Consider the following 27,592-nt stretch of genomic DNA (forward strand, 5'->3'; position numbering starts at 1 on the left):
CTTGCAGATCTGTACATCCCTTTGTCTTCTGCTATGTCTCTGTTAGCACGGTCTCCGATCAGTGAGCGAGTCTCCTGCAGGGAGCAACGTGAGCGGAACATGGTTCGGGGCGTGACCGCGAATCAGATCCTTACTGACGGCTACAGGCCTTGGCGGTGCTCATTTCGTGGGATGTGAGCAAGCCTGCATCGGCAAGAACGAGATGATCGGTCTAGCATGGCAATGCACGCCATAGGAAAGACCTGAGCAAGCTGTACAGATGAACGCGTCTCGCAAAGGGCGACGATAGCCGACATGCCTGGCGATACGCGGTTCGTTCGACACAGGCAGCAAAGCGAAGAGATAGTGTACGTCTGCATTGCAAGGAGTACAAGAGCAAAGCGCAAAGAGCAAGATCATCGCCGGTCTAGGTGCCCAATTCGACAGCTGCACTGACCTTTTGCTTCTACAAGCTATTTAGATTGCATGCCAATGCTGGCTATGCCCCGACAGGTACTCAGAGTTGCGCCACATGACGGTTATTTGCAGAGTGTCGCCAATCAGGGGACCCAAGCCAGAGCGACGAGCCTACATGCATGAACGTGACCAGCAGATCCAGCCATCAGCATCGAGTCGTAGCAAGGTAGCATCCGCCTTGCTGAGTGTCAGTCTTGATCGCTTGACCTCGCCAGACAAATCTTCACGCCAATTTCGGCGCGCAGTGGGTGCAACAATCCCGCGGCGGCCTTTATAGAGAGCGGGCTGATCTTGAACGCGTCAAAAGTATCAAAACCGCCAGCCAAAGCGCTATAGCTACATCCAACTCGCACCGGCTGTTGTGGAGCAAGTCATGGCCGAGGGAAAGCTAGCATCAGGTTAGTATGGCTTCATAATGTCTCCTCAGACTCGTTCCGGCCTTGCAGAGCTTGTGCAGGAGCTGACGCGAGCCTTGCGGGCTTTACAGAGCTATCGGCGTGGAGCAAGCTACAGAGCCTTTACGACAGCAAACATGCCTCGCTCAGTCTCAAGCAGCTCTTCAGCTCGGATGTCAAGCGATTCGAAAAGCTCTCAAGGACGTATACATCGCCCACCGGCGAGCCCGTTGAGATCTTGCTCGACTTTAGCAAGAACCTGATTGATGACGAGATCTTTGCCACCCTCATTCAGCTCGTTAGGGAAGCGGGCGTAGAGCAGACCCGTGACAAGGTCTTCGCCGGTGAGCATGTCAACACGACCGAAGACAGAGCGGTCTTACACGTCGCTCTGCGCAACACTGGCGTCGAGAAGCCGTTCACAATCAATGAGCCTGGCGTAGACGAGGTCGCAGACGTTTTGAAGCATATGAAGGAGTTCAGCGATGCTATTCGTTCCGGCTCTTGGAAGGGATACACAGGCAAGACGATCTCTTCGGTGGTCAACGTTGGCATCGGCGGATCTGATCTTGGCCCCGTCATGGTGACGGAAGCGCTCAAGTCGTACGGGGACCGCAAGATTCACCCGCACTTTTGCAGCAACATCGATGGAACTCATATGGCCGAGATTCTCAAGGAATGTGATCCGGAAACAACGCTCTTCATCATCGCGAGTAAGACGTTCACCACCCAAGAGACGATCACCAATGCAGAATCTGCTCGAGAATGGTTCCTCAAGACTGCTGGCGACAAGAAGCACGTTGCCAAACACTTTGTTGCACTCTCGACGAACACAAAGGCAGTCACAGGCTTCGGCATTGACGAGAGCAATATGTTCAAGTTCTGGGATTGGGTCGGCGGTCGCTACTCGCTCTGGTCTGCGATCGGCCTCTCAATCGCGATCTATCTGGGCTTTGATAACTTCAGCCAGCTCCTGGCGGGAGCACACGCAATGGATTTACACTTCAAAGAGACTCCGCTCGAGCAAAATTTACCTGTCATCCTAGCCGTCATCGGCATCTGGTACAACGATTTCTATGGCGCTCAAACGCAAGCTCTGCTTCCTTGTATGTCCCATGTTGCTGCAGCATTCAATTACTCATCACGCTCATCCCTCCAGATGACCAATACATGCACCAATTCGCGAACTACTTCCAGCAAGGTGATATGGAAAGCAACGGCAAGCACGTCACCAAGGATGGCAAGACCGTCAATTACCAGACAGGACCGATCCTGTGGGGCGCAAGTGGCACCAATGGACAGCATGCTTTCTACCAACTGATCCATCAAGGCACGAAGCTCATACCGGCCGATTTCCTTGCGCCTGCCCAGACACAAAACCCTATCTCTGGTGGAAAACACCACGAGATTCTGCTGTCCAACTTCTTCGCTCAGCCAGAAGCCCTCGCCTTCGGCAAGACGGAAGAGGAAGTCAAGCAGGAACTGGGTGCAGAGGCAAGCAACGAGATCCTGGTCAAGAGCAAAGCGTTTGAAGGCAACCGACCAACAAATTCGATCATGTTCACCAAGCTTACGCCTGCCACACTTGGCGCTCTCATCGCAATGTACGAGCAAAAGATCTTTGTGCAAGGCGCAATTTGGAACATCAACTCGTCAGTAGTGTCAGGATGCAGCCAGGTAGAGCTGAACAGGAAGACAGGTTCGATCAGTTCGGTGTCGAGCTTGGTAAGGTGTTGGCGAAGAAGATCCTGCCCCAGCTCAAGTCGCCCGATCAAGTCACCGGTCACGATAGCTCGACCACGGGCCTCATTCACTTTTACCAGAAGCATCGCTGAATCTCCAAATCACAATAGACGAACAATGAATTTGGTTTCGAGATTGCTGATGGTTCAAATGAGGTGTGACAATCAAACAGGCTAACACAAGCAGAGGGCTCTATTTCGTTGCTCCATACGACGGTGGCGCTTCGTATTGCTGCTGAGGCTGGGCTGGGAATCGCTGTTGAGTAGGTGCACCGATTGGCTCTAATCATTGCACACGTCAGCGATCGCACATCAGGAGTCTGGGCGTCGACGGACCATAAGTCGCATTGCCAGCGTATCTATATCCGCCATGCCCGTAGCTTTCCTCAGCCTTCATGTGCTTGAAGATGATGTAGAATGCGTGGATGTGGCCGGGAATGTATCCGAGCAAGGTGAGCAAGACATTGACTGCGTAACGGATCAGCTCGAGCGCGTTGGCGCAGGGGGTTGACTGACTCAGCACATCGCATGAGCAGCCCGTGAGGACTGCTACTGCCGCCGGTGGAAAGAGGATCTGCAAGCAGTGTCAATTGAGCGGCATGTGACTGTTAATGGGGCTGTGACGCACAGCGAGCAGGATCAATAGGATGTCACTAGATTTGACCATTGCGTTGCGTCTGACTGTTCGGATTGTCGTCAAATGTGCTGCTGTCACGAAGGACACTGTATCTGATTCACAGCAGCGCTGATACGTACGGCTATGCTGCGAAAGGAGCGCCGCCACCTCGATGCAAAACAGCACGTCAAAAGTATACATTCACTCGTGCAAGCGTACAGCGCTTGAGACTGCTCTATCTGCGTCTCCTTCCGCCAAGGCGGCTTCTCTATCCTGCTTGGTTAGCCTTTTGATCCTACTGAACAGTCCTACAGAATCGTTAAAGATGAATTTGACGGTGACCATAGGCCAAGAAGTGTGCGAAGGCAGATCGTCATAGTATTCGTGTGCGATCTTGTTGAGCTCTCGCAGTCTCGTCCAGGGCACGTTGGGAAAGTCATGGTGCTCGTTATGCAGTCCAACCTTTGGTCACCATCTCTGTGTCAGCTGGTAAGCTGAGGCAGATCCGGCGACTCACGTTGTAAGCCAAAACGTTGAGCGGGCCGTAATACGAAGTCGTCTCTTGGCCATCCTCGTCGATGATGTAGTGCTCTGCGATAAAGTGTGCAGCGCAAGGGTGTAACGAGCCGGCAAAGAAGGATGACATAATCAGATACGTCAAGGCATTCCCGCCGACGTATCGAACAAGCAAGGCATCGAAACCGAATTGAGCGAGGAAATTGAGCGCGTGCCACCGTGTGAAGGCCTGTGATCGTACGAAGCCCGGTCGAAGCGCATAGAAGAGTATTTGGAACGTGCTGCTTGCTCTTCCCCTCAGCGCTGGCCTAGTCATGCTAGAACGAACTGACCAAAAGAAGGTTTTGCCCAGCACATTTCGCAGACACATCAGTTCGATCTTGGTCGGCAGATCGGTGTCGACGCCGTCCTCTGTCGCATGGTCTCAGTAAAGCACTTGGCTGCGACACAGAACTTCGCACCTCCCAGCTGTCGATGGTGTTCCATATGATAGCGCTACGAGTTAGGTGAGCCCTTGTCAGTCGCAAAGGGGTGTCACTTACCTTGAACATCATAGCATAAGGCACGCCAATAGGTAAGTTCGCTAAAATCGCAAATAGCTTGTTCGCCTTGACGCCTCGGAATGCCACTTTGTATGCTATCAGCAGGCAGAGACAGCGTGATGGAGCAGGACGCACGATTATGTGTGATCTCGTGAATAGCGAGAAAGGTATTCTGGTTGGCGGTGCCTCCAATGATATAGGCAGTAAGGAAGAATGGCCATGAGAATGGGTGTGAATTTCGCAAGAGCCAGGCGCAAGCAAATTGAACGGCCAACACGAAAAGTACGACGTATTTCGTCAATGGCTCATGTCCCATCAGGCCGCGAATCTACGAGCAAAGGTGAGTCTCAGATAATCAGACGTCGTGAGCAGGGCTCACTTCAGGGTGATCCTTGAGAATGGCGATGCGGCGAGTCCGATGAGGCTCTTCCGTCATGGTCCACAGCCAATCGTCGCGTGCCTGCGAAGATATCAGCTCGAGATGCACGGGGATGTGAAATTGGCGTACGCCTGCCGAATGAGCCGCTCGCTTCTTCGCTAGCTCGTCCAACGCGGCTCTGCGGGAGTCTGAAGCCTTCTGCACGTGTCGTTGACGTAGCTGAGGCTGCTCGTGCAAGGCTTTCTCGTCGTCAACGTGGTCGCTGCTGCCTGAAGTGAGGGTTGTCCGGCTGCTCGATCGGCTGAGCTCGCTGTCGCTGCCTGCCTCACTCGTACTGCTGCTACTCTGCGCAGACATGTCTGTCAGAGAGGGTGTCGAGTCGTTGTGAGTGAGCGCTGCAGGTCGAATGGACAAGTCTTTGATGCTAGGCTGATGCAAACGTGTTCCTGATCCTCGGGCCATGCTGGCATCGCTCTCGTTCGCATGACTGACTGGTAAAGCTTCGGCGCCTCCGTGTAAAGACCAGTCTGTCATTGCGACCATGTGCCTGCAGCCCTGCACAGCCGTTCGAGGTGCGTGGCGATTTGCGTTTGGCGCGACGTTCGCCCGTTCGGCTCGAGCTTGCACCTGACAGTTTGACGCTGCCCTTCCTCGCGCAATGTCGGAAGTGGTGCCTCGGAAGCAGGAGAAGGACTACTCCAAGGAGGTCGATGATTTGTTACCAGTAGCGGAGAGTCTGGCGAGCGATGGCAAGCTACAGGAAGCCATCGACAAGCTGCTCGCGCTCGAGAAAGGCACTCGCAATGTCCGTCTATGAGCCATGCAGCAGCTCATTCATGCTGAGAGTGCGCTCTGTCTGACAGGCGTCCGATCAACCATCGACGAGCAGGCTGCTCATGACCCTCGTCACGCTGCCCTACAAGCACAAGAACCTCGAACTCGCTTTCGCCAACATATCCGTCCTGTCAAAGAAGCACGGCCAGATCAGACAGTCTGTCACGATGATGGTCGATGCCACACTTCCCTGGCTCGACGAGCTTCCCGAGGGGGAGATGATCAAGCTCATCGAGGTCCTCCGAGAAGTGACAGAGGGCAAGGTGCGCACTTGTCATACCACGCTGCACGCTGTACTCAGGTGTGCGATCGTGTCCAGATCTACCTTGAAGTACAGCGAGCTCGTGTCACCCGACGATTGTCCAAGATCAGGGAGCAAGAGGGCAAGATCGACTCAGCGACAGAGCTCCTTGTTGAGTTACAAGTCGAGACCTTTGGTAGCATGAGCAGGCGAGAGAAGATCGACTTCATCCTCGAACAAATGCGCTTGCTTCATCTCAAGCAAGACTGGGATCAGATGGCAATCACTTCTAAAAAGGTCAACGTCAAGTGGATCGAGGACAAAGACAACGAAGTCAGTCTTGCAGACGCGTCAGCTTATTCGTCACGACTGACTGGCCGCACAGGATCTCAAATTGAGATACTATGCTCTCGTCATCATACTAGCGCTCCACGGTGATAAATATCTCGATCTCTGCAAGCACTACCGACAGATCTACGATACACCGTCAGTCATCGAGGATGAAACAAAGTGGCAAGCAGCTTTGCGCAATGTCGTCTACTTCATCGTCCTCGCGCCTTACGATAACGAACAATCGGACCTTTTAGCGCGAATCAGTCAGGACAGCAAGCTGCAGAGTATCCCAGAATGCTAGTGAGTGCTCTCTGCCCCTGCGTTGGTTCGCAGCTGACAGGTCGGGCAGTAACCTTGCCAAATGCTTCACATCACCCGAACTCATGCGATGGCCGGGAATACAAGAGCTCTACGGACCTCAACTGAGACAGACCAAGGTCTTTGGACCGAACGGCGTCAAAGGCGTCACCAATGACATTGACGAGACTATCGATGCGGGTCAGGGCGACAAGCGTTGGGAAGCGCTCCATAACCGCGTCATCGAACATGTGAGTCTGCTAGTACTCTGCTCAGACTATGACTGAGTGTTCGGCAGAATATCCGAACGATCGCCAAGTACTATACTCGCATTACGATCGCTCGACTGGCAGAACTGCTCGATCTAGACACCAGTAATGCAGAGACGATGCTGTCCAAGCTGGTCGTTTCCAAGATGGTGTATGCCAAAATCGATAGGCCACAAGGCACCGTCAATTTCGTCGAGAAGAAGTCGACAGATAGCATCCTCAATGACTGGTCGAGCGATATCAGCAAACTCATGGTACGCGCCATCACTTATACTCCTTTGCTTCGCTCACGTGGTGGCAGGGCCTGATCGACAAGTCAACCCACCTGATCGCAAAGGAGCATGCCGTCTTCTCTGCCCAGGCCGCTCAAGCTTCGAAAGCATAATTGTGTTGTAACTCGAAGAGGCAGGCGTAAATGACACGGACGCGAATTGGTGAAGAGCCACATGTCAGCAGGCAAATACGTGCCCCCTCATCTTCGCAAGCCCAGAGATGCAGCTCAAGAAGTAGCCTCCCCGCCTGCGCAAGCACGTCTTGTCCCTTCTGGCAGCGCAGCAGCGCCAGTCGTTCAACAGGAACGACCCTACGCTGCTCCACGCTGGCAAGGCGGCCGGCCTCGTAGTCCCGTACCTGCGCCTACTGCCTTACCATCAGGTCCTTCATCCTACGCATCATCAAGTCCAAAGGGTCATGCAGACCGGAGAGCGGGTGCTACGCCTTGGGATAGCTCGAGCGCGAGTAGTAAGGACAAAAGTGGCTTTGTGTCGATTGCCAAACGGCGTCCCCCTGCAGTCTACACGCATGCACCGCCGATACTATCCGTACACGGGGACTCGTTCGTGGGCGTGTTCAGATGTCTCAGGGAGAACACTGTCGACTTGGGCTGGTACTCGGGCGCGAGCGCCAAGGTAGGTCTCCGTGTGTGTCGCTCGCTCCGGCTCATCACTCGCATCAGGGTCTCAACAATCCCAATTCGACCCGTCAAGGCAAGCTCATGATCTCTGCTCTGTTGAGCAGTGACTGACACGCCCAGCAGTCGCGCCCCAGCTATTAGCATCGATTGACTCGCTTAGAGTGCCCAAAATTCTCATGATGTTCGGAAATGTCGACATCAACATCAACTACGTCTTTGCTCTGAGGCGAAAGGACGGCAAGCCGGCGCTGATTGGCGACGACTTTGTGAAGAACATGTTCGAAGCGTATACTGCATTCATGCGCGATGAGCTCGAGCCCAGGCTGGTCAACAGCACAACGCCAATCAAACAGAGCCTGAACAGTCGCATCAAGCCAAAATTCATTGAGAAGATCTATATCGCCAATTCGGTGCCGCCAATCGTACCTGACGAAGCTCTAGGCAAGATGATCGACAAATATCGCATAGCTCCAGGCACGGTGGTTGCCGACTTGCCGCCTCTCAAACCAACAGAAGAGATCATGCAGTTCGCTAACATCAAGATGCGGCAAGACATGACCAAGACGTTCACTAGGCTCGCCAGGGAGTTTTGCGCTACCCGACCAGATGTATACCAGCTTGTTGATATCAATCCATATATCACTTCGCTTGGCAAGCCTGCCGATCAAGCAGAAGATGGCGTCGTTTCGCCAGACTACATCAGTGAGGATCCCACCAACGTACGTCTCTTCCGTCGACTGCGCGTCTTATCTGATCCGAATGAGCAGGTCCACCTGTTGTGGGAGACGACGATCCAGTTTTGGGTTAGAGAACTCGCGTCTGCCGGGCTCAAAGAGTCGCACATCCGGCCAGATCTGCAGGAACAGGCTGCCGATTATGTCAGGAGGAAGCAGAAGACGATGACGGAAATCGCAGAGCGTGATGCAGCCATCGCTCGAGGTGAGGATCCTCAAGCGCTCAGTGATGCTGTAGCCTCCTTGCATGTATAGCGATTTGGCTCAGTCGGGCGAGGCCGATGTCACGGGTGGCGTCGAAGGCTGTATTATTAATATTACCCCGGACTGTCTTGGCTGCTGCTGTCTTCCCGCGCTCGCCTGTCATTGCTGTCTGACAAAAGAACGAAGCAGACGTCTTTTAGAGAGCACGGAGTCGTTCGATCGGATCTCAACGCCGGTTACCGAGCCAGCGACACCCGGCAACGCGTCAGACCGAGACGCAATCATCTTTTCCGAGTCAGACGCCCAAAGCGGTGCCGTCATCACTTGCTAAGCTCCCTTTGTCATCAACGAGGCCCATCTAGAAGCCAGGTCAGCCTCTGTCAGTTGAAGCAGACATCAGTGGCTGAGGCTGTCGCGAGACAAAGTCCGTCGTTAGGAGCTCAAGCCGCGATGAACTCCCCTACGATTCGTCAGCACGGCTTCGAGCTGCCCAACGACACACACACCGCCTCGCCGGCTCAGCCAGGCTTTCCAACGGGTCATGCTGGCGGAGTCTGGGCTCATCAACACTATCCAAGCCACAATGGGAGCCTGCACATCCATCAGAACTCCCACGGATCAGCATCGTCTCATTCGTTGTCTGCAATGAACACAGACATCGCGATGGGCGCGTTCATCGACCCCAACATGATCCTACCAGACGGTATGGACCACTACGGCAGCGTACACTCGCCCGGAATGGCAGCTTCGCCCTTTCTTGGACATCCGGGCGCGACTGGTCAACACTTCGGATTTAGTGGTCTGACCCAAGGCTCTCATGGCCAGGCGATGGCCAACGATGCCGATCTCATGGACTCGCTCATGATGAGATCCGAGTCTGTTCACAGCCAGCCATCAAGCACGATGAGCAGCCACGATGCGCCTTCGCCAGCTTCCGTCTCGGGTGTGTATCATGGCAGTCGCCCTCAGCCGGGTGATTACGGCCAAACATCCATCAGTGCTGCTCTGGCATCTGCAGTCACTTTTTCGCCAAAGCAGTCTGCCCAAAGTCCTACCGTGGCTGCTATTGCCCAGAGGATCAGTACCTCGCCAGTCGATCATTTCAAGACGCGCTCGCTTCTGGAAGGCAGCGCAAGACGCCCATCGCCCGTCCGTGGGGCTGGCTCACTCGGCGCTCGTCGATCGGCTTCAGCCACTCGTCGCGGACAGAGCGGCACGACCTCGCCAGCTGCGATACATATTGCCGCTCATCCGCAGTACGCCTCGGCAGCATCAACACTGGCCTCCTCTGCTTCTGCCTATCCGATGTCCGTCCCCGCTCGCTTCGGTGCTCAATACGGTAGCTCGCTCAACTCGCCCCAGTATTCGAGTCCGAACACGAATTATTCGACGCCTTCTTCATTTGCAGAGGGTGACAGCTCTGACCAGCAGCACTTCATACCCGCCAGCGCACCAACCAGTCTCGGTAGACCTGCAACACGCGAGACCTTGCGCGGTCGTACAATCAAGCAGGAGCCTCGCGATGACAGCAGAGCGTGAGGCTGACATACCTGTAGCGAGACGAAGCTGACGTGTCTAAGCAGTTTGCTCACTCGTGCTGTACCGGACAAGAAGAAGCGTCGCAAGGAGCAGCACTGTGCAGTCGAACAGCGTCGTCGCTCGAACATCAACGATAAGATTGCCGAACTTGCCACCCTTCTGCCTCAGATCATGCTCGATCCGACAGCTGGCAGCAGAGAGCCTTCGCGTTCGCGCGAACGACGCACAGGATCTGCCGAGACGGAGGCCGAAACACCCATGTCACCGTTTGGTCCTGGCACGAGCAGCTTTGATGCTCGACACGCTTCTCTCGTCACTGCTGGCTTGCCATCGAATCCTTTTGAGAACATGACAGTCCAACAGATCGCCCAACAGTCTTCTCTCGGCCGCCCCAACAAAGGTCTCATCTTGGCTAAATCAGTCGATTACATCCGCCATCTACAACAGATTATCGAGGCTCAGGCAGTCCGAACGGAAGAGCTCGAAGATACCCTTCGCGCGAATGGCATCTCTCCTGCCGAATCGCGCTAATCTTGTGACAATACCGCATTCAGAACACCGCAAATCCCCTTGCTGTTGTCGTTTCCGATTGTATCACGGACCTCGAGTCGATGTCGTTGTGTTCTACGCGTCAAGTTGCCACGAGAAGTAGCGTTTCCCATACTTGATCCGGAAGCTGACGCCCCAGCTGCAGACAGGTATGTGCTCCAGAGACCGATGAAAGCGAATGAGATCCCTGAGATATATCACATACGGACGAGCAGTATGGGTTCCGGCCATCGCCTCGAAATTCCTGCTGCTTGAGTTGCTCACGCTCTTACTACTGTGGCAAATCAGCGATCGCGGGACGACATACATCGCTGGCGGTCCTCGTATCGTCTACATCGGATATGTTGTGAGCGATCGATCATGGTATGATAGTATCGACAGCTGACAGCTCAAGCAGCTCGGCAATCATAAGACAGACGCGATCGTTATCTCGACCGTCGTCGCTCCCTTGTATACTGCGGCGCTGATACTCGAGCGATATTTTCGGCGAACGAATCGACTGCCAGGCTCGGAGAAGCGCTATACGGTCATATTGGAGTACATCGCCATTGCTGCCGGCATAATCGCAGCCATAGCATTCATCGGCTTGACTATCTTCGATGTCTTTGATTGGCGAAGAACGCATTGGACGCTCGTCAGCACTTTTGCCATTTTCGTCTCATTGTCGATCCTTTGTCAGACTGTAGAAGTTTTGCAGATCGAAAGCGAGAATCCTCGTGCAAAGCTGCTCAAGGCAAGCGCGATGCTCAAGCTGTTCATCGTCATTCTCGCTGTCGGCTGTGTCGGAGGCTACGTAGCGAGCGTGATCTTATGCGCAAACACGGAATACGAGAGATGTAGGCTGCTAGATGACGGCGCGAACAGCCTTTCATGGGCGATCGCGTTCATCTTCAACGCATATCTGTTCAGCCTGATCCTAGATCTCGAACCGACCTCGACGAATTCGCCAAAGCAGATGCGATCGGTTCAGCAGAAGCTCGCCCGAAGTAGCAAGACGTCTCTGGATTCTGCGATTGACTGGCCGTCATCTCGAGGCTCATGGGACAGCGACACGAAGGGCAGCTCGTGGGAGATGGTGGGTGACAACCTGAAGCCGCAAGGAACCCACGCGCTTGCCGCTCGCACGACGCTGGACTTCAGCATAGGGCTACTGAGCCCACCTTTGCGAGCGCCCTCAAAGCTTGCAGCTTCAACTGGCAGCAGGGACCGGCAACGAGGCGGGCAAACGCGATCGAAAGTCAACACAGACTCTTTGAGCTCGCTATCGACCAAAGGAAGCGATCTCCCTGCTCCCTTGCGGGCACCTGTTCGCGCTCGATACACGTAGATATGTTGTTGATGCATATGCCTGAGATTGGGATCAGCGACAGAGACGACGGATTGCTCGAGGAGAGGTGCCCGGTCGGCAAGCAAGACGCGTCGAGTGCAGATGTGCAGCTCAACCAAGATGGAACGATGACGATGAGGTCATGTCGCTGATCTCAGACAAGGAGTGAGTATGGCGCATGCAGATGCAGAAGAGGAAGCTTATATACCATTGGCAGCTACTTGTTGCGCAGTCTGCGCATCCAATTCCACCGCAGCTTCGACGACCGGCTCAGCCTTGCATTGCTGGCTGCGGATACCTATGGCTCTCCTTCGGCTCACTCTATCCTCGCACGGCTAGATGATGATCATATTTATCCTGAGCTGGCAAGAGCAGGCAGCCCGGAGCTAGCATACGACGAGCAACATGGTCGACGACGCGGAAACGGAGCGCAACCGGGCAATGAAAGCTTTCCAGCCTCGGGCACAAGTCTCAGGTACAGCGAAACAATCGGCAACCGTCATGCTGGACCTGGTATGCGAGTCTCTGGCCGGAAGAGCTCTAGAAATCCCCGTCATTCGTCGACAAGTCGATCGGTCCATGAGACAGCTCAATCTGACACTGCGCCATCAAGCTCACCGGCACACTCACGCGCTGCTCATTCGAGTGGACCACTACATCGAGCAGATGCGAGCACGTCACAAATGACACTAGATCAGCTTGTCGACTCTGATAATGACTCTGATGCGTCTCTCGGCAACGCGAATGAGTCACCTAGCACAGCAAGCAGACCACAGAAGACACGTTCAACTGCCGTCCTACGCCGCGAACCACCTAAAGTGACTATTCAATCGCCGCTGGCCAGTCCTACACCGACGTCGCCTCAGAGTGCTGAAGCGGGTCTTACTCGCAATAATCGACAAAGTCATGCGCCTCAGACGCATGAGCAAGCCCTCACAGAGGCGATGGCGGCCGAAGACATTCAAGTCCTCCCATCTGCGCCCATAGCGATTGCATCGACAATGTCTGACCCGCAGCTTTCGGGCGACTCGCTCTCGACGGTGCCGATGACAGAAGATGACAGTTCCTATATCAACAGTATGAGTCGATCTACAAGTGTGACGCAAAGGACTCAAGGCGATCAAAAGCCTCCCGCCAGCGTGCCGCAGCAAGACTTGCGGCCGCCTGCCGCTGCTGAGTCTTCACCGCCACTTATCGAACCGCCACAGAACGCCCAATATCCTAGAGCACGACAACGACGTCGGGTCAACATTAGCGCTCTGCGTCCTCTGACTTTGCTGCCCATCCTCGAACCAGAACAGAATGTAAGCCCAAGGAGTGACTCGCCAATTCGTCCGCGCCCGCGCTCGCGTTCGGGCAGCTCTCCATCCTTAGCACCTTCGGTTGGCAAGCCAAGGCTAGACTCAAGATTGTCTCAAGAGATCTTGGCAGGATCAAAATATGACGTTGAGCATGATGACGGGAAGCAGTTCCCTTCGAGCAGGCAGCACAGTCGGACAAGCTCACAAGGTTCGTCGCAATTTGCAGACAGCTCTCAGGAGTACTCGGCCTCGCGGTCTCGCTCGCATAGTAGGAGCAAGCCAGACGCTGAGCCAATCGTCTTTGGCAAGCAAGTCCCGCCGTCCTTAGGCTTGCCCGCCAAATCGTTCCTTTCAATCGCACTGTCAAGTCAACAGAGCGATCAAGGCGACTCGAATCCTTTCAATCGGCTATATGGCGCTCTATCGAGCAAAGAAGCCAATGCGATTCAGCTATCAGTCTATTTCCCGCATTCCGCCAAACCTTCTGCTCCCCTCAAGCTATCGCTCAAACCCGACTTGATCGCTGAGGAAGTCATTGGCGCGGGCTTGTGGGCCTACTGGAAGGATGGCAGAGAGCCAGCGCTCGACGTGGACAGCGACCTCGACACAGACACTGCGGGCTGGAACTTACGAATGGTCGAAGATGATGGCATGGTCGATGAAGACTTTCCCGGTGAGTACTGGGCCTCGCCTGAGCACAGTAGGCCTGATAGATCGAATGACAGCTCTGGACCGAATGCGGCCTATCGCAAAGTTTGCTTTCGAAGACTTTGCAGTCGTTCGAGCGAGCGGCAATCAACGTGAGTGCTCGGACTCCCTCTTTGGTACGCAGTCTCACGTGGCATGCTGCAGAGAATCAGAACAAGGCAGCTCAAGCGACTTTATCACGTCGACCGTCTCGCATCATCGCACGGCAAGTACCCGTCGATGCCATTGCGGGCGAACGTCAAAAGGCAGCACTACCGGACCCTGCCATGAGTGCAGCTTCGCTCCAGGCGTACACTATGGGCGCCTCGTCTGCAATGGGCGTGCCGGTCTATCTGCGCATCAGATTGCCCATGGTCGGCCGCGATTCGCAGACAACGACGATCAATGTGCCTTCCGATATGTATCTGGCAGACGTGCTCGAGCTTGTCTGCAGAAAGAAAGGCATCTCAAAGCCTGCCGAATGGGCGCTTGCCGTGGCCGATCGAGAGCTTGTCGTGCCCCTCGATCGGACCGTCGAGAGTCTCCGAGGCATGCATAGCTTGCGCCTCATCAGGCGGTCACGCTCGGCTGCTCAAGCCACGCCCAAGTCCAGACTGGGTCAGCTTCAGAACACGAACCCGAGTGCGTCTATCTTTAAGCGACTTTCCGAATCGACGCAGCCACGTTACGTATCTGCGACAGAGCTTACGTCGACGTACAAACGCTATGTGCTTCAGCGGAAGCTACCCATGCCGCTCGGGCGCAACGAACGTATCCTCTCCATCGACGGTGACTACATCCACATTCTGCCGTCCGAATCGAAGGGTGCAACAGACAAGGGCCGAACGGCTAGCTATCACGTCGGCAACGTCGCCGATTGCAAGCAGAGCAAGAAAGCTTCTCGGTCTTTCAAGTTGGTCGTCTGGCGCGCAAAGGAAGCCAAGCGCTATGACTTTGAGGCAGCCGATTCTAGACAAGCTGGTGCGCATGCCTTGACCTGACAGGGATGGGGCTAATGCTGGGAATTGCAGCTGATTGCGTCGCAACGATCAATCGCCTCAAGACGAATCATCGCGCACAGGCAGAAGCGCGTGCAGAGGCCAGAGCGAGGCGGCAATGAACGATCAAGCCCGTCTCCTCTGCTTGTTTTGGCGACGCTGTTGACTGCGAACAAATGCACTCCTGCCCGCCGCTTTGCCACGCTCTGTCTTGCTCAAGCCGTGATAACGCGTCATCTTGCGAGAAGTCTTGGCCGAAGCGCTCAATGTGACTGCGTCCTTCTTGCTCGTCTCCTTCTTCTTGCGTGCTCTTTCAACGCGCTCCGTATCGCTCTGCAGTTTCGCCGCTTTGCGTACCTGATTCTTACTTACATCCGCCTCGTCGGATTCGTCCAGAGGTATCGCCTCTTCTGCTGCGCGCTTCTGGACAGCTTTTGGCACAGCCATCTTGCCACCGCCAGCTTTGAGCAGTCGGATGAGTTCGCTGATGTTGACATCTTCACCTCTGACAGAGCCAGATCTGTCGCGTGGTAGGTTGTCGAGCGTCCAGGGACCCATGTGACCCTTCCTGAATGCATCGATAAATGCAGCAGCAGCTTGCTGTAGATCTGGCTCTCCCCCTTTGCGTAACGCACCTGTCTTGCTTGCTAGTGCGCTCAGTACAACCTCGATATCGTCCGCAGGTAGAGGCGGGGTGAGAGTCTGCAGAAAGGGAGCTTCGCTTTCCTTTGTGAGAACAGCCATCAAGAACGCGGATGAGCTTACGCAAGTCTGGCGAAGCAGAGCGGCCGAAGAAACGAAGTGACAAGCAGTATAGTAAGTAGTCGGCAATACTCTCGGAATCGATCAAGCTCTCGTTGATGCCGGCAGTCAGGGCGAGCTTGAAAGCGCGTTCTGCTCCCTGTTCGCCCGTGCCGAGAAAAGGTACCATGATGCCCGGCGTATCGTACACATAGATGGGAGGATCTTCGTAGACTCTGACGAGGCCGGTGAGCTTGCGCGTCACGCCCGCTACGGGTCCCGTCATGGCTGCTTTGGCTTTACCCATTCCCACACGTCTTAGCGCGTTGAGAAGTGAGGACTTGCCGACGTTGGGCATGCCGGCGATCAAGACACGCCTCGCACCGACGGGAAGCTCAATCTCCCTGGCTCTGTTCGTCTTTGCAAGGTCGGTTCGTGTGAGTTCGGACTGTGCAGGACGTAGGCTGGCCGCCTGAAGGATAGTGTCCAAGATCCGTTTTACATCCTTGTCTGAGCGCGTGTCTGCAAACAGGGGCTCTCGTCCGGTTTGCAGACGTACAGCTCTTCGCAAAGGCTGGATGCGAGCGCGTGAGCTAGTATCCAAGGGGGAGAAAGCTTCAGAGCGCTTGCATTTTCGTACATGCGGTCTGCTAGGTCTGCTTTGGTATAGACGATCAATCTCTCGACGGGCGCAACGGGTTTTGCCGGTCGCCTGGGCAGGCTCTTGCGTTTGCCCTTTGTGGGCCGTGGTGTGCCCGAGCGAGAGTGGCCGGCGACGAGGGAGTCAAAGATGGTGTTGACTGATGTGATGGGCAGACGAGCGTCTCTTGCCTCTACGACGAGATCGAGTGATGCCATCGTTGCTTCCATCTTTCGGATGCCCCGCTCCATGTGACCGATGTACCAGCTCGGAACAGAGACCGGGAAGTGGAATCTCGAACGAGGAACATAGCTGGCCATGCGACAAGTCAACGTCAACGTCAGGCCTTCAGGAGGGTGCGCCTTGGACTTTTTGCGCGACGAGACTCGACGAGACCTGGGTGGATCGTAGAGGTGACGTAGGCAGGGAGGATCCGGATGACGAGGGCAGATGAGAGGCACTCGCTCGTCGTGCTCATCTTTGCTCTGTCAGTCTTGTTGCTGTCTTTCACGCTCTGGCTGCTCGCTTCGACATGTTTGGCAGGACCGCTACGGACGCTGCTCGAGTCTGCTCACGATGTCCTTTACCCTCGATCAAGAGAGACTGTGCGCCGCTACGCCCGCCTCGATCAAGGCATCAGTCGCAATTACCCCACCTATTCGTCAGACGAAGACGAGTGACAAGCAGAAAGCCTGATGCATGGACAAAGTCTACCCGCTCGCTGGATTCTATAGCTCACCCCGCTCCTCAAGCTCAAAGGCAGAGTCAAGCTTTGCTTCGACTTGCTCCCATACTTCGTCAGCTGGCCACTCGCCCGTGATCTCGAGGAAGTTGCCCTTGTGGCGATAGTGGGCAATCAGATCTTTCGCTTCCTCGTCGAAACGCGCCTTGCTCTGCGGATCTGCGCCCCGCTCTGCTGCCTTGTCCGCTGGCGTATCGATGTAGACGAAGCATAGGATCGGGCAGACCTGTAGTACCAGACCGGTGAGCTTGTGCAGTGATCGTCCTGGCTCGCGAAACTGACCTCATTTTCAAACCACTGAGCGTCTCTCAAGTTGCCCGGAAACCCATCGACGACCACCCTGAGCTTCTCGCCCCGATTGGCGGCAAGTTCTTTGGCGATGTCGGCCCACAGATCATCCTCTGCTGCTAGCGTGATCGCATCGAATCGCTTTCCGATGTTCTGCACCTGAGTCGATCTGCCGGACTTGGGTCCTCCTGCATGCTAGCATTCAGTCTGGCAACAGCACCCCGGACAGGGTTTGCGAACCTGTAGCAGGCGTACCGTCGTCAGCAGTGTCTGGGAAACGTCGAGACGGGACTCACCTAAGACAAAGACGACAGTGACATCGTCCTTTTTGAAGAGTGTGCCCTGTCGATCGACCGCTATATCTGACTTGATGTTGCTTTGACCGTTACTGGCAGCGAAGCCCCCGGCGAGCAAGAGTGCGAAAAGGACGCCTAAGCCGGCTGGTCTGAAGGGTGCTCTGCTACTTGCGATCGAGCTTTGCTGATGCGACAAGAATGAGCCGCTGCATACTGATCTGGCCCTTGCTAGTTGCCTAGGTGCTTGTACTGAAGCTGTATGTCTTGCCCGGGTGGCTAGCCTGCTTGCCTTGAACATCCTCGTCTGTCAGATCAGAGATCAACGAGATTGTCCGCGATCTCTGATGACTTCATCTCTCGTCAAGGAGCGCGCCGAATTTTGTCCACAGCAGGCGTGCCTGCACAATGGTTGCGCCTATGACGTCGGATCAGCGGCAGCGCCAAGTCGAGTCCCACAAGATCAAGCTGTTGACTGTTCTGAATGCCCAGGCGGCGAGGCCAGCTCGACTGAAGCGACACGTCGACCCAGAGAGGGATTGGTATGCCATTGCGAAAAGAGTCAAGTTGCAGCAGGCAGCTCGCCACGAAGAGTCTGGATCCAGCGGAAAGGCTACTGCAGTGCTGGAGCTACCCCTAGACAAGGAAGATAAAGTGGCAGAGAGCGAGCAGGATGCGTTCAGCAGTCATTTTGCGCCTGAATCTGCACTCCTCTCCGCGCTGGAGCACAACGACGAAGCTTGGCGTTCTAGCTCTGCTGATCACGCGGTCGTGGGACGTCTGACAACGTGTCTCCCGTCTGGCAGCAAGGGTCTGCCGAGCGACAAGTCGACCATCAACCCGACTCTGCTCGACAAACTCAAGACGTATGGCCAAGCGCGATACGGCTCGCAAACTCCCGCGACTGCAAAGTGGTTGTCGGAGACGCTGGCAAGCTATCTCGATGTCTCCTACACGACTGTAGATCTGGATGAGCGAGACGCGTTGCGGGCTGCTGCTGCGATGCACGCAATGAATCATATCTACAAGTGAGCATCAATCTGCGCAAACGCATGCACTGGTCTGATCGGCACGCAGAACCCGGTCAAAGGTCCTGAAGAACAACGAATATCTGGCCAAGAAGGAAGAGACGCTGAAAGGCAAGGAGAGAGAGACGCGCGATCAGGGATTCACCAGACCCAAAGTGCTCGTGCTCCTGCCGCTGCGCAACGCTGCTCTCGCCTGGGTCAAGCTTCTCACCCAGCTCTCATTGGCAGCTCAGGTCGACAATGCTGCGCGACTCGACAAAGACTTTGGTCTGCCAGAGGACGCGATAGATAGACTTGCCGAAGAGGGTACGGCGAGATACCCGGCCGACCATGTCGAGACGTTCAAGGGGAACATTGATGACGAGTTCCGCATGGGCATCAAGGTCACCCGCAAAGCTATCCGCTACTTCTCAGAGTTTTACTCGTCCGATATCATCGTGGCAAGTCCACTCGGTCTGCGCACAGCGATCGAAAAGGAGGACGATGCCGACTTCTTGTCTTCCATTGAGATCGTGCTGGCGGATCAGCTCGATGTCATGTCGATGCAAAATTGGGAGCACGTGCAGTTCGTCTTCAAGCATCTCAATCAGATTCCAAAGGAGTCCCATGGATGCGATTTCGCCCGCGTCAAGCCGTGGTATCTTGACGGCAAAGCCGCACAGCTGCGACAGACAGTTCTGCTCTCTTCGCTCGATTTGCCAGAGCATAGATCGCTCTTCGGTACTGCGCTCACCAATCGAGCTGGCAAGCTACGTACTGAGCGCGCACACGAAGGCACGATCAAGCTGGTAACATCGGGCATCAAGCAAGTCTTTGATCGCTTCGAGGTTTCCGACATGCTCAAGGAGGACGACGAGCGTTTCCAAGTCTTTACTCAGCGTGTATGCTTCGTCTTTCATCCTTGCGGCTGAGCTGACACCGAACGCAGACTTTGCCTATGCTCACGAGATCGGCCGTCGCCTCCTCCAACACGCTCATCTTTGTGCCGTCTTACTTTGACTTTATTCGCGTGAAACAGCACCTTCGAAAGTCGCTCAAGGAGGAACTCTCTTTCGCCGCAATTTCAGAGTATTCGACGAATAGCGAAGTTGCCCGGGCAAGAACGCTCTTCTTCCAAGGCAAAGTCAACTTTCTGCTACTTACTGAACGCTTCCATTTCTTCAAGAGGTACACAGGTCTCGTAAGTAAGTGGCATCTGCCTGACTAGAATGGCAGGTACCGCATTCGAGGAGCAAAGACAATCTGCTTCTATGCTCTGCCAGATCATCCGCAGTTCTATTCGGAGTATCTGAGCTATCCCTTTCACCAGCGAGAGGATCAGCAGAATAGCTCACTCGACCCCTCCGAAGTGACGGCCTTCGTCTCGTTCAGCAGGTTCGACTATTTGCGTCTCGAGCGCATCGTCGGTACAGAAGACGCGCGGCGAATGGTCATGGCAGACGATACCGAGCGCTTTACCTTTATGTGATCTCATGACCTTTGATGTTGTACGCAACTAGTGACACGTAGCGATTTGCCCGAAAGAGCAACGGCGCGCGAGTCATCATCCATCTGTCGGCAGCTCTTCACTTGAACATGCTCAGGTCCAGCGCGAGACTGTCAGCGCGGACGAAGGCACTGCAGCGCTGCACATGTAGGCCTGCGCAAGTCAGAGCGCAAGTGCCACTACTAGTCAGCTCGTCGTCGGTTTCGGCACGCCAACAGCGCTCATTCACAAGCTCCTCAGTCATGGCGCAGTCTGCCGTGCCACCCTATAGATTGGATCCCCCCTCGATTGCCGAAGAAGAGTCGCAGTTCGCGGCTACGGTACAGTCTATCAAGGATTGGTGGGCGACGCCGAGGTTCGCAGGTACGAAGCGAACGTACACCGCCGAAGAAGTAGCGAGCAAGCGAGGTTCACTGCCCGTCTCCCCGCTCAATTCGGCCAACATCTCTGCTCAAAAGCTCTTTGCGCTCTTCTCCCGAGCGGCACAGCAGGGCAAGCCCGTGCACACGATGGGCGCGATAGATCCAGTCCAACAGTCCCAAATGGCAGCACATCAAGAGGTCGTCTACGTCAGTGGCTGGGCTTGCTCGAGCGTACTGACAACGGGCTTCAACGAGGTTGGTCCGGATCTTGGCGACTATCCGTATACAACGGTGCCGAATCAAGTGCAGAGACTCGTGAAAGCCCAGCAATTGCACGATCGCAAGCTTCTCGACGAACGCTTCTCCAAGACACGAGAGGAGCGAGAGAAGCTGCCATATGTAGACTATCTGCGTCCCATCATCGCAGATGGTGATACAGGTCACGGCGGGCTTTCGGCAGTCATGAAGCTCGCCAAAGCGTTTGGAGAAGCCGGCGTCAGTGCGGTCCATTTCGAGGATCAACTACATGGTGGCAAGAAGTGCGGTCACCAAGCAGGCAAAGTTCTTGTGCCCTTTTCGGAGCATGTCAGTCGTCTGGCAGCGGCACGGATGCAATGGGACATCATGGGCCTCGAGACGCTTCTCATCGCTCGGACGGATGCAGAGAGTGCAAAGCTTATCAGCTCCTCTGCCGATATACGCGACCACGAGTTCATGCTTGGCGTCGAGCTGGAAGGCAAGGAGGATCTCAAGCCTATGGCCGAAGAAATCGCAACCGCAGAACGAGATGGCAAATCAGGCCCAGAGATTGATGCAATCGAAGTGAACTGGACCAAGAAGGTCGAGCTCGTCACCTTCCACGATGGTGTGTATGAGCATCCGCGGCGGGATGATGGCGCTGACTCGTTGTGCAGCCGTCAAGCGAGCAATCGATTCAGAGGCCAACATTCTCGATAAGGAGTCCGCCTACCAAACCTATCTAGCTGGGACCAAAGGATTGGGCCTGTCTATTCGTGACCTGCGAGCTGCTGCTAAAGCGGTTCTGCGGCGAGAAGTGCTGTGGGACTGGGATCTGCCTCGCACGCGCGAAGGCTACTATCACTACAATGGCGGCGTCGAAGCTGCTCTCGCCCGTGTGCTTGCATTCGCGCCTTATGCCGACATGCTCTGGCTGGAGACGAAAAGCCCCGATCTCAAGCAGGCCACTGGCTTCGCTCGGCAGATTCGTTCGGCATATCCTGAAAAGTAAGCTGATAGCTGAGACTCTGCGTATGAGCTTACAGTGTGGCAGATGGCTCGTTTACAATCTATCGCCGTCGTTCAATTGGGCTGCGCATGGCTTCTCAGATCAAGACTTGAAAAACTTCATCTGGGATCTCGGCAAGGAAGGCTTCGTCCTGCAACTGATCTCGCTGGCCGGCTTGCACACTGGCGCGACTATCACTTGCGAGCTCGCACGACGATACAAGACCGACGGCATGCTCGCCTATGTTGAGCTCGTGCAGCGAAGAGAGAAGGAGCTTGGCGTCGACGTGCTCACCCATCAGAAGTGGAGCGGCGCTTCGATGATCGATCGCATCCTCCAGTCCGTCTCTGCAGGCTCAAGCGCGACAGCTGCGTCGGGCAAAGACTCAACAGAAGGCTCCTTTCACTGATTCTATCAACCACACTAGATTGCATCTTTGCTTTGTACCAGACTAGCGAAGAAGTGTGACAGACGCGTCATGCCACTAGGCTCTAGATCCTCGATGGCTGCGACGAAGCCATCTGGGCGCACAAGTACAATGGCGCCTTGCTGAGGAGATATGCCATAGAGTTGGAACGCCTGCGCCGACTTGAATGCGCCGTCTTGACGTTGGCGAAGAATTTCGGGCAATTCATCAAATTCTGCCTCGCCAGGAAGGACGGCGACGATCTTGATGCGGACTGAGGACTTGCTTCTGACTTGCAAGAACGAGTGCTCGGAGCTGAGCCAGATCGCGCCAACTGACAGACGATCGCGAGAGCTATCTGAGAAGAGATAGAGCCGGAAGGAGCCGTCAAAGAGGACAGCATGCTCAAGTGAACTTTGCGTGCGATCATACAGCTGACAAGCAGGTGCACGTAGCAAGCGCTGGCCGATTGTGAGCTGCTCAGCCGACGACGGTTGACTTTTCTTTGCGCTGAGCCAGTGATAATCGTTGAGCAGCATAGCAGACTGATCGTACCGGATAGCACAGCCAGTGGTGAAGCCTTGGTTCTTCGCAAAAAAGGGAATCAGGTCCTTGCCCTGGGTCGACTTGGTTCGAACAAGCGAGGCATAAAGCTGGTCGAACTTTATCAATGACATAGCCGCGCCGCGCCGCTCGTCTTCGTATGCCTGTAGCATAAGCTCGCGGTGGTGACCGAGCTTCTCTGCCATGTAGAGGTACTGAGCGAGCGAGAGCGCATCGCTGATTGCAAAATTCATTCCTTGGCCACTTTTTGGCGAGTGGCAATGACAGGCATCTCCCAGCAGCAGGATGCGATAGTCGTGAGCTGTGTACGAGGTCGCCACACGTTGGCCGATGGTATAGCTACTTTGCCAGACGACGCTCTTGATGTCCATGCGGTAGGGTTGAAAGACTCTCTTGATCTGCGCAATGGCCGCTTCGCTCGTCGCTTGCTCGCGCTCCATTCCCTGGAGCTGAACGTAGAATCGCGAGATGCCGTCTTCTCGAGGAAGAGTCATGATGGTGCCGTGTGCGGAACGGATCATCGACCTGATGCGAATATCGGGAAAGTCAGTGTCGAGTGTTGCGTCGATGACTGACCAGGTGCTTTCACTTGAGGAGCCCTGAAATGGGATGCCACAAGCTGCTCTGACGCCAGACTTTGCTCCGTCGGCGCCGAGAAGATACTTGCAGCTCATTTGCTTCTGCTCGCCAGTGCACACGTTGTCGAGCGTGACAGAGACCGGGTGCGCGCTCGCAGTCGGCTTCGACAGCGAGAAGCCCGCAAAGGCGTAATTGCGCAAGACAGTGTCAGGTTCTGTCGCGCCTGAGATGGCATTGGTAGCACGCATCAGAGCGGACTCGATATGTCCTTGATGCGTCATGAGAGTATAGCGATCTTGCACTGAATCGTCCGGACAGGCCTCGTGCCGCGATGATCGGTAGAGATTGCCCTGCTCATCGGCATCGAAGAACGAGCACGCGTAGAGTTTGTAGCTAGGCACGAGTTGGGTGAGATCATTGTGGAGTGCGGGCGAGATGTTCCGCAAGACTTCGAGCGTGCGCGGCTGGAGTCCGTCTGCCTTGCCCGTCTGCGTACGCTCAGAGTTGGCGTCGACGCAAAGAACGGAGAAGCCAAGTTTCGTCAGGCAGAGCTGAGCTGTCAAGCCCGCTGGACCTGCACCGATGATGACGACGTCGACTGCGTCCATGTTGCTTGTACCAATGATGGATGTCGCTACGAGCGGACGCCGGCCTTCACGTCTTTTTGAGATGAGGCGGACGACAGGATTTCGGATCGGATCGTCATGCGAGGTCAGAGCGATCGTCCGTGTCCTTCAGCGCCTTGAGTAAAAGGCGGTGACTTCCGGCGGAGCATGGTAGGTGCACGGACGCTAGATCAGACGCCACTTGTCCTTGTCCGCGTCGATGAGGCCCTCACGCTGCAGCATCGAGAGAAAGCCGGCCATTCGGTCGACTCTCGAGCCAGAATATGTCGGAATGAGTCGCTCGAGCATCATGTGGATCTGCTCTGTCGTGCTCGCGCCCATGTTGGCCAGTAATCCTTTGATGAATGCCCAATGAACACGCATGGTCTCTAGCTCTTCGTCGGCTGTAGCAACAGATTCCGGTTGAATCTCGTCTATCGGAACTGCAGCGATCTGTGTGTCTTCCTCGCCCTCGAGACTCTCCATGATCTGCCACTCATCACCGACGGGCTTGAGCACGCGTTTCTGAGCCCAAAAAGCAAGCGCGCTACGGACAAGCGCTTCTTCCCTCGTAGCAAGCGCGTGGGCAAGGTTTGCAACCGTCAGAGGGCGCTTAGCAGACTGGATCGTGTAGAGGACGGAGGCTTGTATAGGTGTAGCTTCGCACGTAAATTGACGGTCTTCGAATTCCAGGTCAAGTACGACGTAACCGAGCGAGTGTTTGAACTTGAGCCGCTTGTCTGGCTTGGTGACTCTATAGGCTTTTTCGTAGGCAGTCTGAGCGCGCAACAGCTGCCGAGCCGGCTTGATGGGAAGATCATTGAAGGCAGGCCAGGCAGTTCTCGAAGCAATGATGGCGTGTGTCTCTTGGGCCTGCAAGGCAGTATATGAGAATCATTGCGCGTCATGACGAGCGAGCTGCTGACCTCATTGCCAGCACTGTGTATGAGACCATCGACGCGCTTCGAATCGGAAATATCCTGCAACATATTATCGCAGATCTGCAGACTCGCTTCACCGAACCGAAGTTTGAGTATTTCGATCTGTCTTCGTTCCCTGTCAAAGTCATAGTGTTCGAGCTGAAGCAGTCGTGTAGCAAGCATAGCTTGCAACTCCTTGATGATCAGATCTTTCGATTGGTAGATGCTGACCAGCATTTGTACTGCATCGCCCTTGGCCCGCTCTCTGAACTGGGGTGGCGCGTCGACTGGGTCAGGCATCCAATTGGGATCAGAGTAGTCCTCGACCTCTCGCCTGACTGTTTCTGCGCGAACATCGACAAGGACATCGCCGCCTGCGCCTAGCTCCTCTGCCATGCTGCCATCTTCCTCGATCAACAGCGAGACGACAGAACGTATAGCGTCCGGACGAGCCCTTGCACTCGCTCATCAGTTCGAGCTCGCTAGTCCCAATCACACAAGGCTTACCTCAGATACGAACGAATGGGATCTGCAACGCGGAGTAACAAGACGCCTGTGGGATCGAGGATGCGAAGGCATCTGATGGTCGAAATGTACTGGGTGATGATGTCTCTGGTGTCAGCACCAGGGTGGAGAAGGCGACGTTCGGTCTGAGCTCGTAAGTCGTCGGCTAGCCCTGATCTATCGCCTGCCTTGCCAATACACTCTCTTAGATCGGCGAGACAGGCTTGTGACTCTGGGAAGTCGACGATGATATCGAACATCTCTGACCGGCGAAGCTGATACAAGGTCTTGTGAACATGGTGGTCGAAGCGCAACAAAGCGGGCGCAAAGAGTTTCCGCGCGTCGACATCTGCGCTGCCGTAGACGAGCCCGAGCCAGGGCGCAAGAGTATGTACGATCCAGTCTCTGAGCTGCTGAAGCAATCCTGGTGTATCGAACACGCTCGCGCATGTCGAGCGTACGGTCTCTTCGATTCTGCTGTAAGCCACGGTGTAGACGACGGGTTCATAGCGAGCGAGCAGACCGAGCTGCCTCATTGCCGTGAGGGACTGAAGCGATTCGCTTGACGATGAATCGGAGAGCAGGTCGCTGAAGAGCAATTGCACGGCGTCGGGTAGTCTTGCAGGCAGACACGGCAAGAGCGTGTCCGTAAAGCGCGTCATGTAAGCCATTAGAACACCTTGGGCACTGCTCTGTCGATCAGATCGTTCGCAGTCTATGACTTCGTGTGGCTGACCCTCCTAGGGCAAGCAGAGGAGCTTGCCATGCGTCTTTCCATTCGAGGAGCATGCCAAAAAAGGCGTGCATCTGACTTGCAGTAGCCTCTTGAGACCACGCCTGCTCGAAAGCAGCGATGTCCTGCTCTATCCATTCGAATCTGTCGCTGACATTGTCTGTGAACCCTTGCGGCTCAGTCTCCGTTGATGAGACTGCTCGAGTTCGTGCAACTTGCCGAGATAGTCAGCGAGTAAGTCTTGCTCAAGCTGCGCCTCTGCGACAATCTGGAAAGCCTGTAGCAGATCTGCATCGAGCTGTGTCAGGGGTGCAGTAGTACGCCTGTCGACTGGCTGGCAAGCTTCCTGTACAGTGCTCCATGCCTGATCTCAAACGCATAAGCTCGTGATCGGCAATTGCTGGTTCTCGACCCACTGCGGCTGTAGCAGCCAGAGATGCTTGGCTTGCGTCCCCTCTGCAGAGCTGCTGCAGAGCCTGCTGCAGAGCTTGTTCAGCTTGCATGCGCCAGTGCAAAGCGTGGAGTACAACAGTCTGGTTGAAGCGCGTCTACGATCTGCTCCGCGCTCAGCTATCGATCTCAAAGGATGACGCGCGCCTAATCCTCGCTCTCGGCAGACAGGTCGTCCTGCTCCTTGATATCTCTCGCTCGGGGCATGTCAGGCACGATGTCTTTGCCTTGCGAGCGAATAGCCTCTTCGATGGCGCATTGGAGATGTTCGATATCGTCATTGGAGAGCCCGCTCCTTTGAGCACCACGGAGATGCCAGAGCGTCTCTCGTTTGGCACCTTGCGCAATCAGACAAGACAGTATGACGACTTCTGTCTCTTGCCAGTCGAGACTCGCAGCAGGCGTGCTCGGGTCGTCTGTAGTGGCCGCAAGGAAGAGTCCGTATGTCACATTCTGAGAGATCCACTGCATTTCCTGCAGTTCGTCCCCGAACGCATCGAATATCCCGTCCAGGTTCGATCTGTATACTCTGCGCAACCCGCTCATGCCTCTCTTGGCATTGACATCGTCCAATGCAAAGTCCTTGCGCACAAAAGTAGTGTCGCGGTCACCGTCGTCTAGGGCTGCCTTGAGGGCTAAGCTCGCTTCGATTGCCTTCGGTATGCCAATCAGAACGTGACTCCTGTGTATCTATGAGAACGAGCACGCTCGTTGGCTGACTGCCTCGCGCACTTGAAGATGGCTTCTTTGAGCTGACGAACGACTCTCCGCCGGGGTGATGGATCGTCGGCATACGCGCGCGTCGCCGGTGCTTTGAGGCTCGGCAGATCTGCCACAGCTGTACGATAGACACTAGGAACCCATGCGGGTGCTATGCCGAGAGCTGTACTTGTGGCTGCCTACGGTCCGGGTCATAAGTCCGAACGATGTGGGATGCCCTCCAAGCATGACGTACTGCGATGAGGTACCAGCTCGAGCTCTGGAGAGCCGGCGTTGCTGATGAGGAGAGCTTGATGTGTGACTTGAGCTGCATGAGCGCAGCTGTCTTGCTCGCCATCGAAGGGATGCAACGCCGGCGCTCAGACTGCTGCCAGAGAGAGGGAAGGGAGAGAGCGAGTCGCGCGACTCTTCGA

At 55.2% G+C, this 27,592-nt stretch overlaps 11 protein-coding genes across 11 annotated transcripts; 6 read left to right on the plus strand and 5 right to left on the minus strand.

Moving 5' to 3' along the window:
• Positions 1 to 829: 829 nt before the first annotated feature.
• L969DRAFT_91496 (uncharacterized protein) lies at positions 830 to 2,686 on the plus strand (the record flags this gene model as incomplete). The annotated part of the gene is made up of 4 exons (XM_014715186.1): positions 830 to 854; positions 944 to 1,957; positions 2,011 to 2,503; positions 2,551 to 2,686. The coding sequence occupies 4 exons, from the start codon at positions 830 to 832 to the stop codon at positions 2,684 to 2,686; spliced, it is 1,668 nt and encodes a 555-aa protein (XP_014570672.1).
• Positions 2,687 to 2,786: 100 nt separating this feature from the next.
• On the minus strand, positions 2,787 to 5,180 carry L969DRAFT_43880 (uncharacterized protein; the record flags this gene model as incomplete). Its single annotated transcript, XM_014715187.1, has 12 exons — positions 2,787 to 2,875; positions 2,930 to 3,061; positions 3,110 to 3,167; positions 3,222 to 3,338; positions 3,429 to 3,671; positions 3,727 to 4,006; positions 4,058 to 4,136; positions 4,187 to 4,220; positions 4,268 to 4,353; positions 4,403 to 4,595; positions 4,647 to 4,727; positions 4,776 to 5,180. 12 exons carry the CDS (start codon positions 5,178 to 5,180, stop codon positions 2,787 to 2,789), a joined length of 1,797 nt encoding a protein of 598 aa, XP_014570673.1.
• A 75-nt stretch (positions 5,181 to 5,255) lies between these two features.
• Positions 5,256 to 7,047, plus strand: L969DRAFT_83888 (uncharacterized protein). Its single transcript, XM_014715188.1, has 7 exons — positions 5,256 to 5,451; positions 5,510 to 5,743; positions 5,800 to 6,054; positions 6,107 to 6,354; positions 6,404 to 6,602; positions 6,650 to 6,874; positions 6,922 to 7,047. Exons 1-7 carry the CDS (start codon positions 5,305 to 5,307, stop codon positions 7,003 to 7,005), a joined length of 1,392 nt encoding a protein of 463 aa, XP_014570674.1. The 5' UTR covers positions 5,256 to 5,304; the 3' UTR covers positions 7,006 to 7,047.
• Positions 7,048 to 7,066: 19 nt separating this feature from the next.
• L969DRAFT_91499 (uncharacterized protein) lies at positions 7,067 to 10,541 on the plus strand (the record flags this gene model as incomplete). The annotated part of the gene is made up of 7 exons (XM_014715189.1): positions 7,067 to 7,528; positions 7,576 to 7,606; positions 7,657 to 8,252; positions 8,301 to 8,472; positions 8,804 to 8,840; positions 8,897 to 10,006; positions 10,055 to 10,541. The coding sequence occupies 7 exons, from the start codon at positions 7,067 to 7,069 to the stop codon at positions 10,539 to 10,541; spliced, it is 2,895 nt and encodes a 964-aa protein (XP_014570675.1).
• Positions 10,542 to 10,737: 196 nt separating this feature from the next.
• Positions 10,738 to 14,994, plus strand: L969DRAFT_91500 (uncharacterized protein; the record flags this gene model as incomplete). The annotated part of the gene is made up of 7 exons (XM_014715190.1): positions 10,738 to 10,905; positions 10,957 to 11,882; positions 11,989 to 12,051; positions 12,104 to 13,860; positions 13,913 to 13,987; positions 14,040 to 14,855; positions 14,906 to 14,994. 7 exons carry the CDS (start codon positions 10,738 to 10,740, stop codon positions 14,992 to 14,994), a joined length of 3,894 nt encoding a protein of 1,297 aa, XP_014570676.1.
• A 4-nt stretch (positions 14,995 to 14,998) lies between these two features.
• L969DRAFT_100567 (uncharacterized protein) lies at positions 14,999 to 17,939 on the minus strand (the record flags this gene model as incomplete). Its single annotated transcript, XM_014715191.1, has 7 exons — positions 17,580 to 17,939; positions 17,278 to 17,471; positions 16,993 to 17,221; positions 16,786 to 16,876; positions 16,244 to 16,649; positions 15,638 to 16,187; positions 14,999 to 15,588 (listed from the first exon to the last, which is right to left on the minus strand). Exons 1-7 carry the CDS (start codon positions 17,875 to 17,877, stop codon positions 14,999 to 15,001), a joined length of 2,358 nt encoding a protein of 785 aa, XP_014570677.1. The 5' UTR covers positions 17,878 to 17,939.
• An 11-nt stretch (positions 17,940 to 17,950) lies between these two features.
• L969DRAFT_83896 (uncharacterized protein) lies at positions 17,951 to 20,125 on the plus strand. The gene is made up of 4 exons (XM_014715192.1): positions 17,951 to 18,604; positions 18,654 to 19,485; positions 19,533 to 19,771; positions 19,820 to 20,125. The coding sequence occupies exons 1-4, from the start codon at positions 17,985 to 17,987 to the stop codon at positions 20,070 to 20,072; spliced, it is 1,944 nt and encodes a 647-aa protein (XP_014570678.1). The 5' UTR covers positions 17,951 to 17,984; the 3' UTR covers positions 20,073 to 20,125.
• A 15-nt stretch (positions 20,126 to 20,140) lies between these two features.
• L969DRAFT_68728 (uncharacterized protein) lies at positions 20,141 to 22,184 on the plus strand. Its single transcript, XM_014715193.1, has 3 exons — positions 20,141 to 21,317; positions 21,367 to 21,697; positions 21,744 to 22,184. The coding sequence occupies exons 1-3, from the start codon at positions 20,180 to 20,182 to the stop codon at positions 22,105 to 22,107; spliced, it is 1,833 nt and encodes a 610-aa protein (XP_014570679.1). The 5' UTR covers positions 20,141 to 20,179; the 3' UTR covers positions 22,108 to 22,184.
• Positions 22,185 to 22,189: 5 nt separating this feature from the next.
• On the minus strand, positions 22,190 to 23,921 carry L969DRAFT_20950 (uncharacterized protein; the record flags this gene model as incomplete). The annotated part of the gene is made up of 2 exons (XM_014714948.1): positions 22,236 to 23,921; positions 22,190 to 22,204 (listed from the first exon to the last, which is right to left on the minus strand). The coding sequence occupies exons 1-2, from the start codon at positions 23,853 to 23,855 to the stop codon at positions 22,190 to 22,192; spliced, it is 1,635 nt and encodes a 544-aa protein (XP_014570434.1). The 5' UTR covers positions 23,856 to 23,921.
• A 25-nt stretch (positions 23,922 to 23,946) lies between these two features.
• L969DRAFT_125103 (uncharacterized protein) lies at positions 23,947 to 26,922 on the minus strand. Its single transcript, XM_014715194.1, has 6 exons — positions 26,426 to 26,922; positions 26,229 to 26,373; positions 26,013 to 26,169; positions 25,280 to 25,963; positions 24,779 to 25,226; positions 23,947 to 24,725 (listed from the first exon to the last, which is right to left on the minus strand). The coding sequence occupies exons 1-6, from the start codon at positions 26,510 to 26,512 to the stop codon at positions 24,039 to 24,041; spliced, it is 2,208 nt and encodes a 735-aa protein (XP_014570680.1). The 5' UTR covers positions 26,513 to 26,922; the 3' UTR covers positions 23,947 to 24,038.
• Positions 26,607 to 27,516, minus strand: L969DRAFT_42607 (uncharacterized protein; the record flags this gene model as incomplete). The annotated part of the gene is made up of 3 exons (XM_014715195.1): positions 26,607 to 27,141; positions 27,192 to 27,358; positions 27,415 to 27,516. 3 exons carry the CDS (start codon positions 27,514 to 27,516, stop codon positions 26,607 to 26,609), a joined length of 804 nt encoding a protein of 267 aa, XP_014570681.1.
• Between the last annotated feature and the right edge of the window lie 76 nt (positions 27,517 to 27,592).

Source organism: Mixia osmundae (assembly GCF_000708205.1).
Source record: "Mixia osmundae IAM 14324 unplaced genomic scaffold scaffold_1, whole genome shotgun sequence".
In the NCBI taxonomy this organism is placed as follows: Eukaryota; Fungi; Basidiomycota; class Mixiomycetes; order Mixiales; family Mixiaceae; genus Mixia; species Mixia osmundae.

What these genes read in the sequence shown, in the direction of transcription:
- L969DRAFT_83888 (XM_014715188.1), top strand. Translation starts at nt 5,305, where the DNA reads ATGTCGGAAGTGGTGCCTCGGAAGCAGGAGAAGGACTACTCCAAGGAG. An exon ending in GAGAAGTGACAGAGGGCAAG is followed by an intron (nt 5,744 to 5,799) that starts GTGCGCACTTGT and finishes GATCGTGTCCAG; the next exon opens with ATCTACCTTGAAGTACAGCG. An exon ending in ATAACCGCGTCATCGAACAT is followed by an intron (nt 6,603 to 6,649) that starts GTGAGTCTGCTA and finishes AGTGTTCGGCAG; the next exon opens with AATATCCGAACGATCGCCAA.
- L969DRAFT_83896 (XM_014715192.1), top strand. Translation starts at nt 17,985, where the DNA reads ATGGTTGCGCCTATGACGTCGGATCAGCGGCAGCGCCAAGTCGAGTCC. An exon ending in TCCAAGTCTTTACTCAGCGT is followed by an intron (nt 19,486 to 19,532) that starts GTATGCTTCGTC and finishes CACCGAACGCAG; the next exon opens with ACTTTGCCTATGCTCACGAG. An exon ending in CGCTTCCATTTCTTCAAGAG is followed by an intron (nt 19,772 to 19,819) that starts GTACACAGGTCT and finishes CTAGAATGGCAG; the next exon opens with GTACCGCATTCGAGGAGCAA.
- L969DRAFT_68728 (XM_014715193.1), top strand. Translation starts at nt 20,180, where the DNA reads ATGCTCAGGTCCAGCGCGAGACTGTCAGCGCGGACGAAGGCACTGCAG. An exon ending in GCTCGTCACCTTCCACGATG is followed by an intron (nt 21,318 to 21,366) that starts GTGTGTATGAGC and finishes CTCGTTGTGCAG; the next exon opens with CCGTCAAGCGAGCAATCGAT. An exon ending in CGTTCGGCATATCCTGAAAA is followed by an intron (nt 21,698 to 21,743) that starts GTAAGCTGATAG and finishes ACAGTGTGGCAG; the next exon opens with ATGGCTCGTTTACAATCTAT.
- L969DRAFT_125103 (XM_014715194.1), bottom strand. Translation starts at nt 26,512, where the DNA reads ATGCAAGCTGAACAAGCTCTGCAGCAGGCTCTGCAGCAGCTCTGCAGA. An exon ending in CCCATTCGTTCGTATCTGAG is followed by an intron (nt 25,227 to 25,279) that starts GTAAGCCTTGTG and finishes AGCGAGTGCAAG; the next exon opens with GGCTCGTCCGGACGCTATAC. An exon ending in TACACAGTGCTGGCAATGAG is followed by an intron (nt 24,726 to 24,778) that starts GTCAGCAGCTCG and finishes ACTGCCTTGCAG; the next exon opens with GCCCAAGAGACACACGCCAT.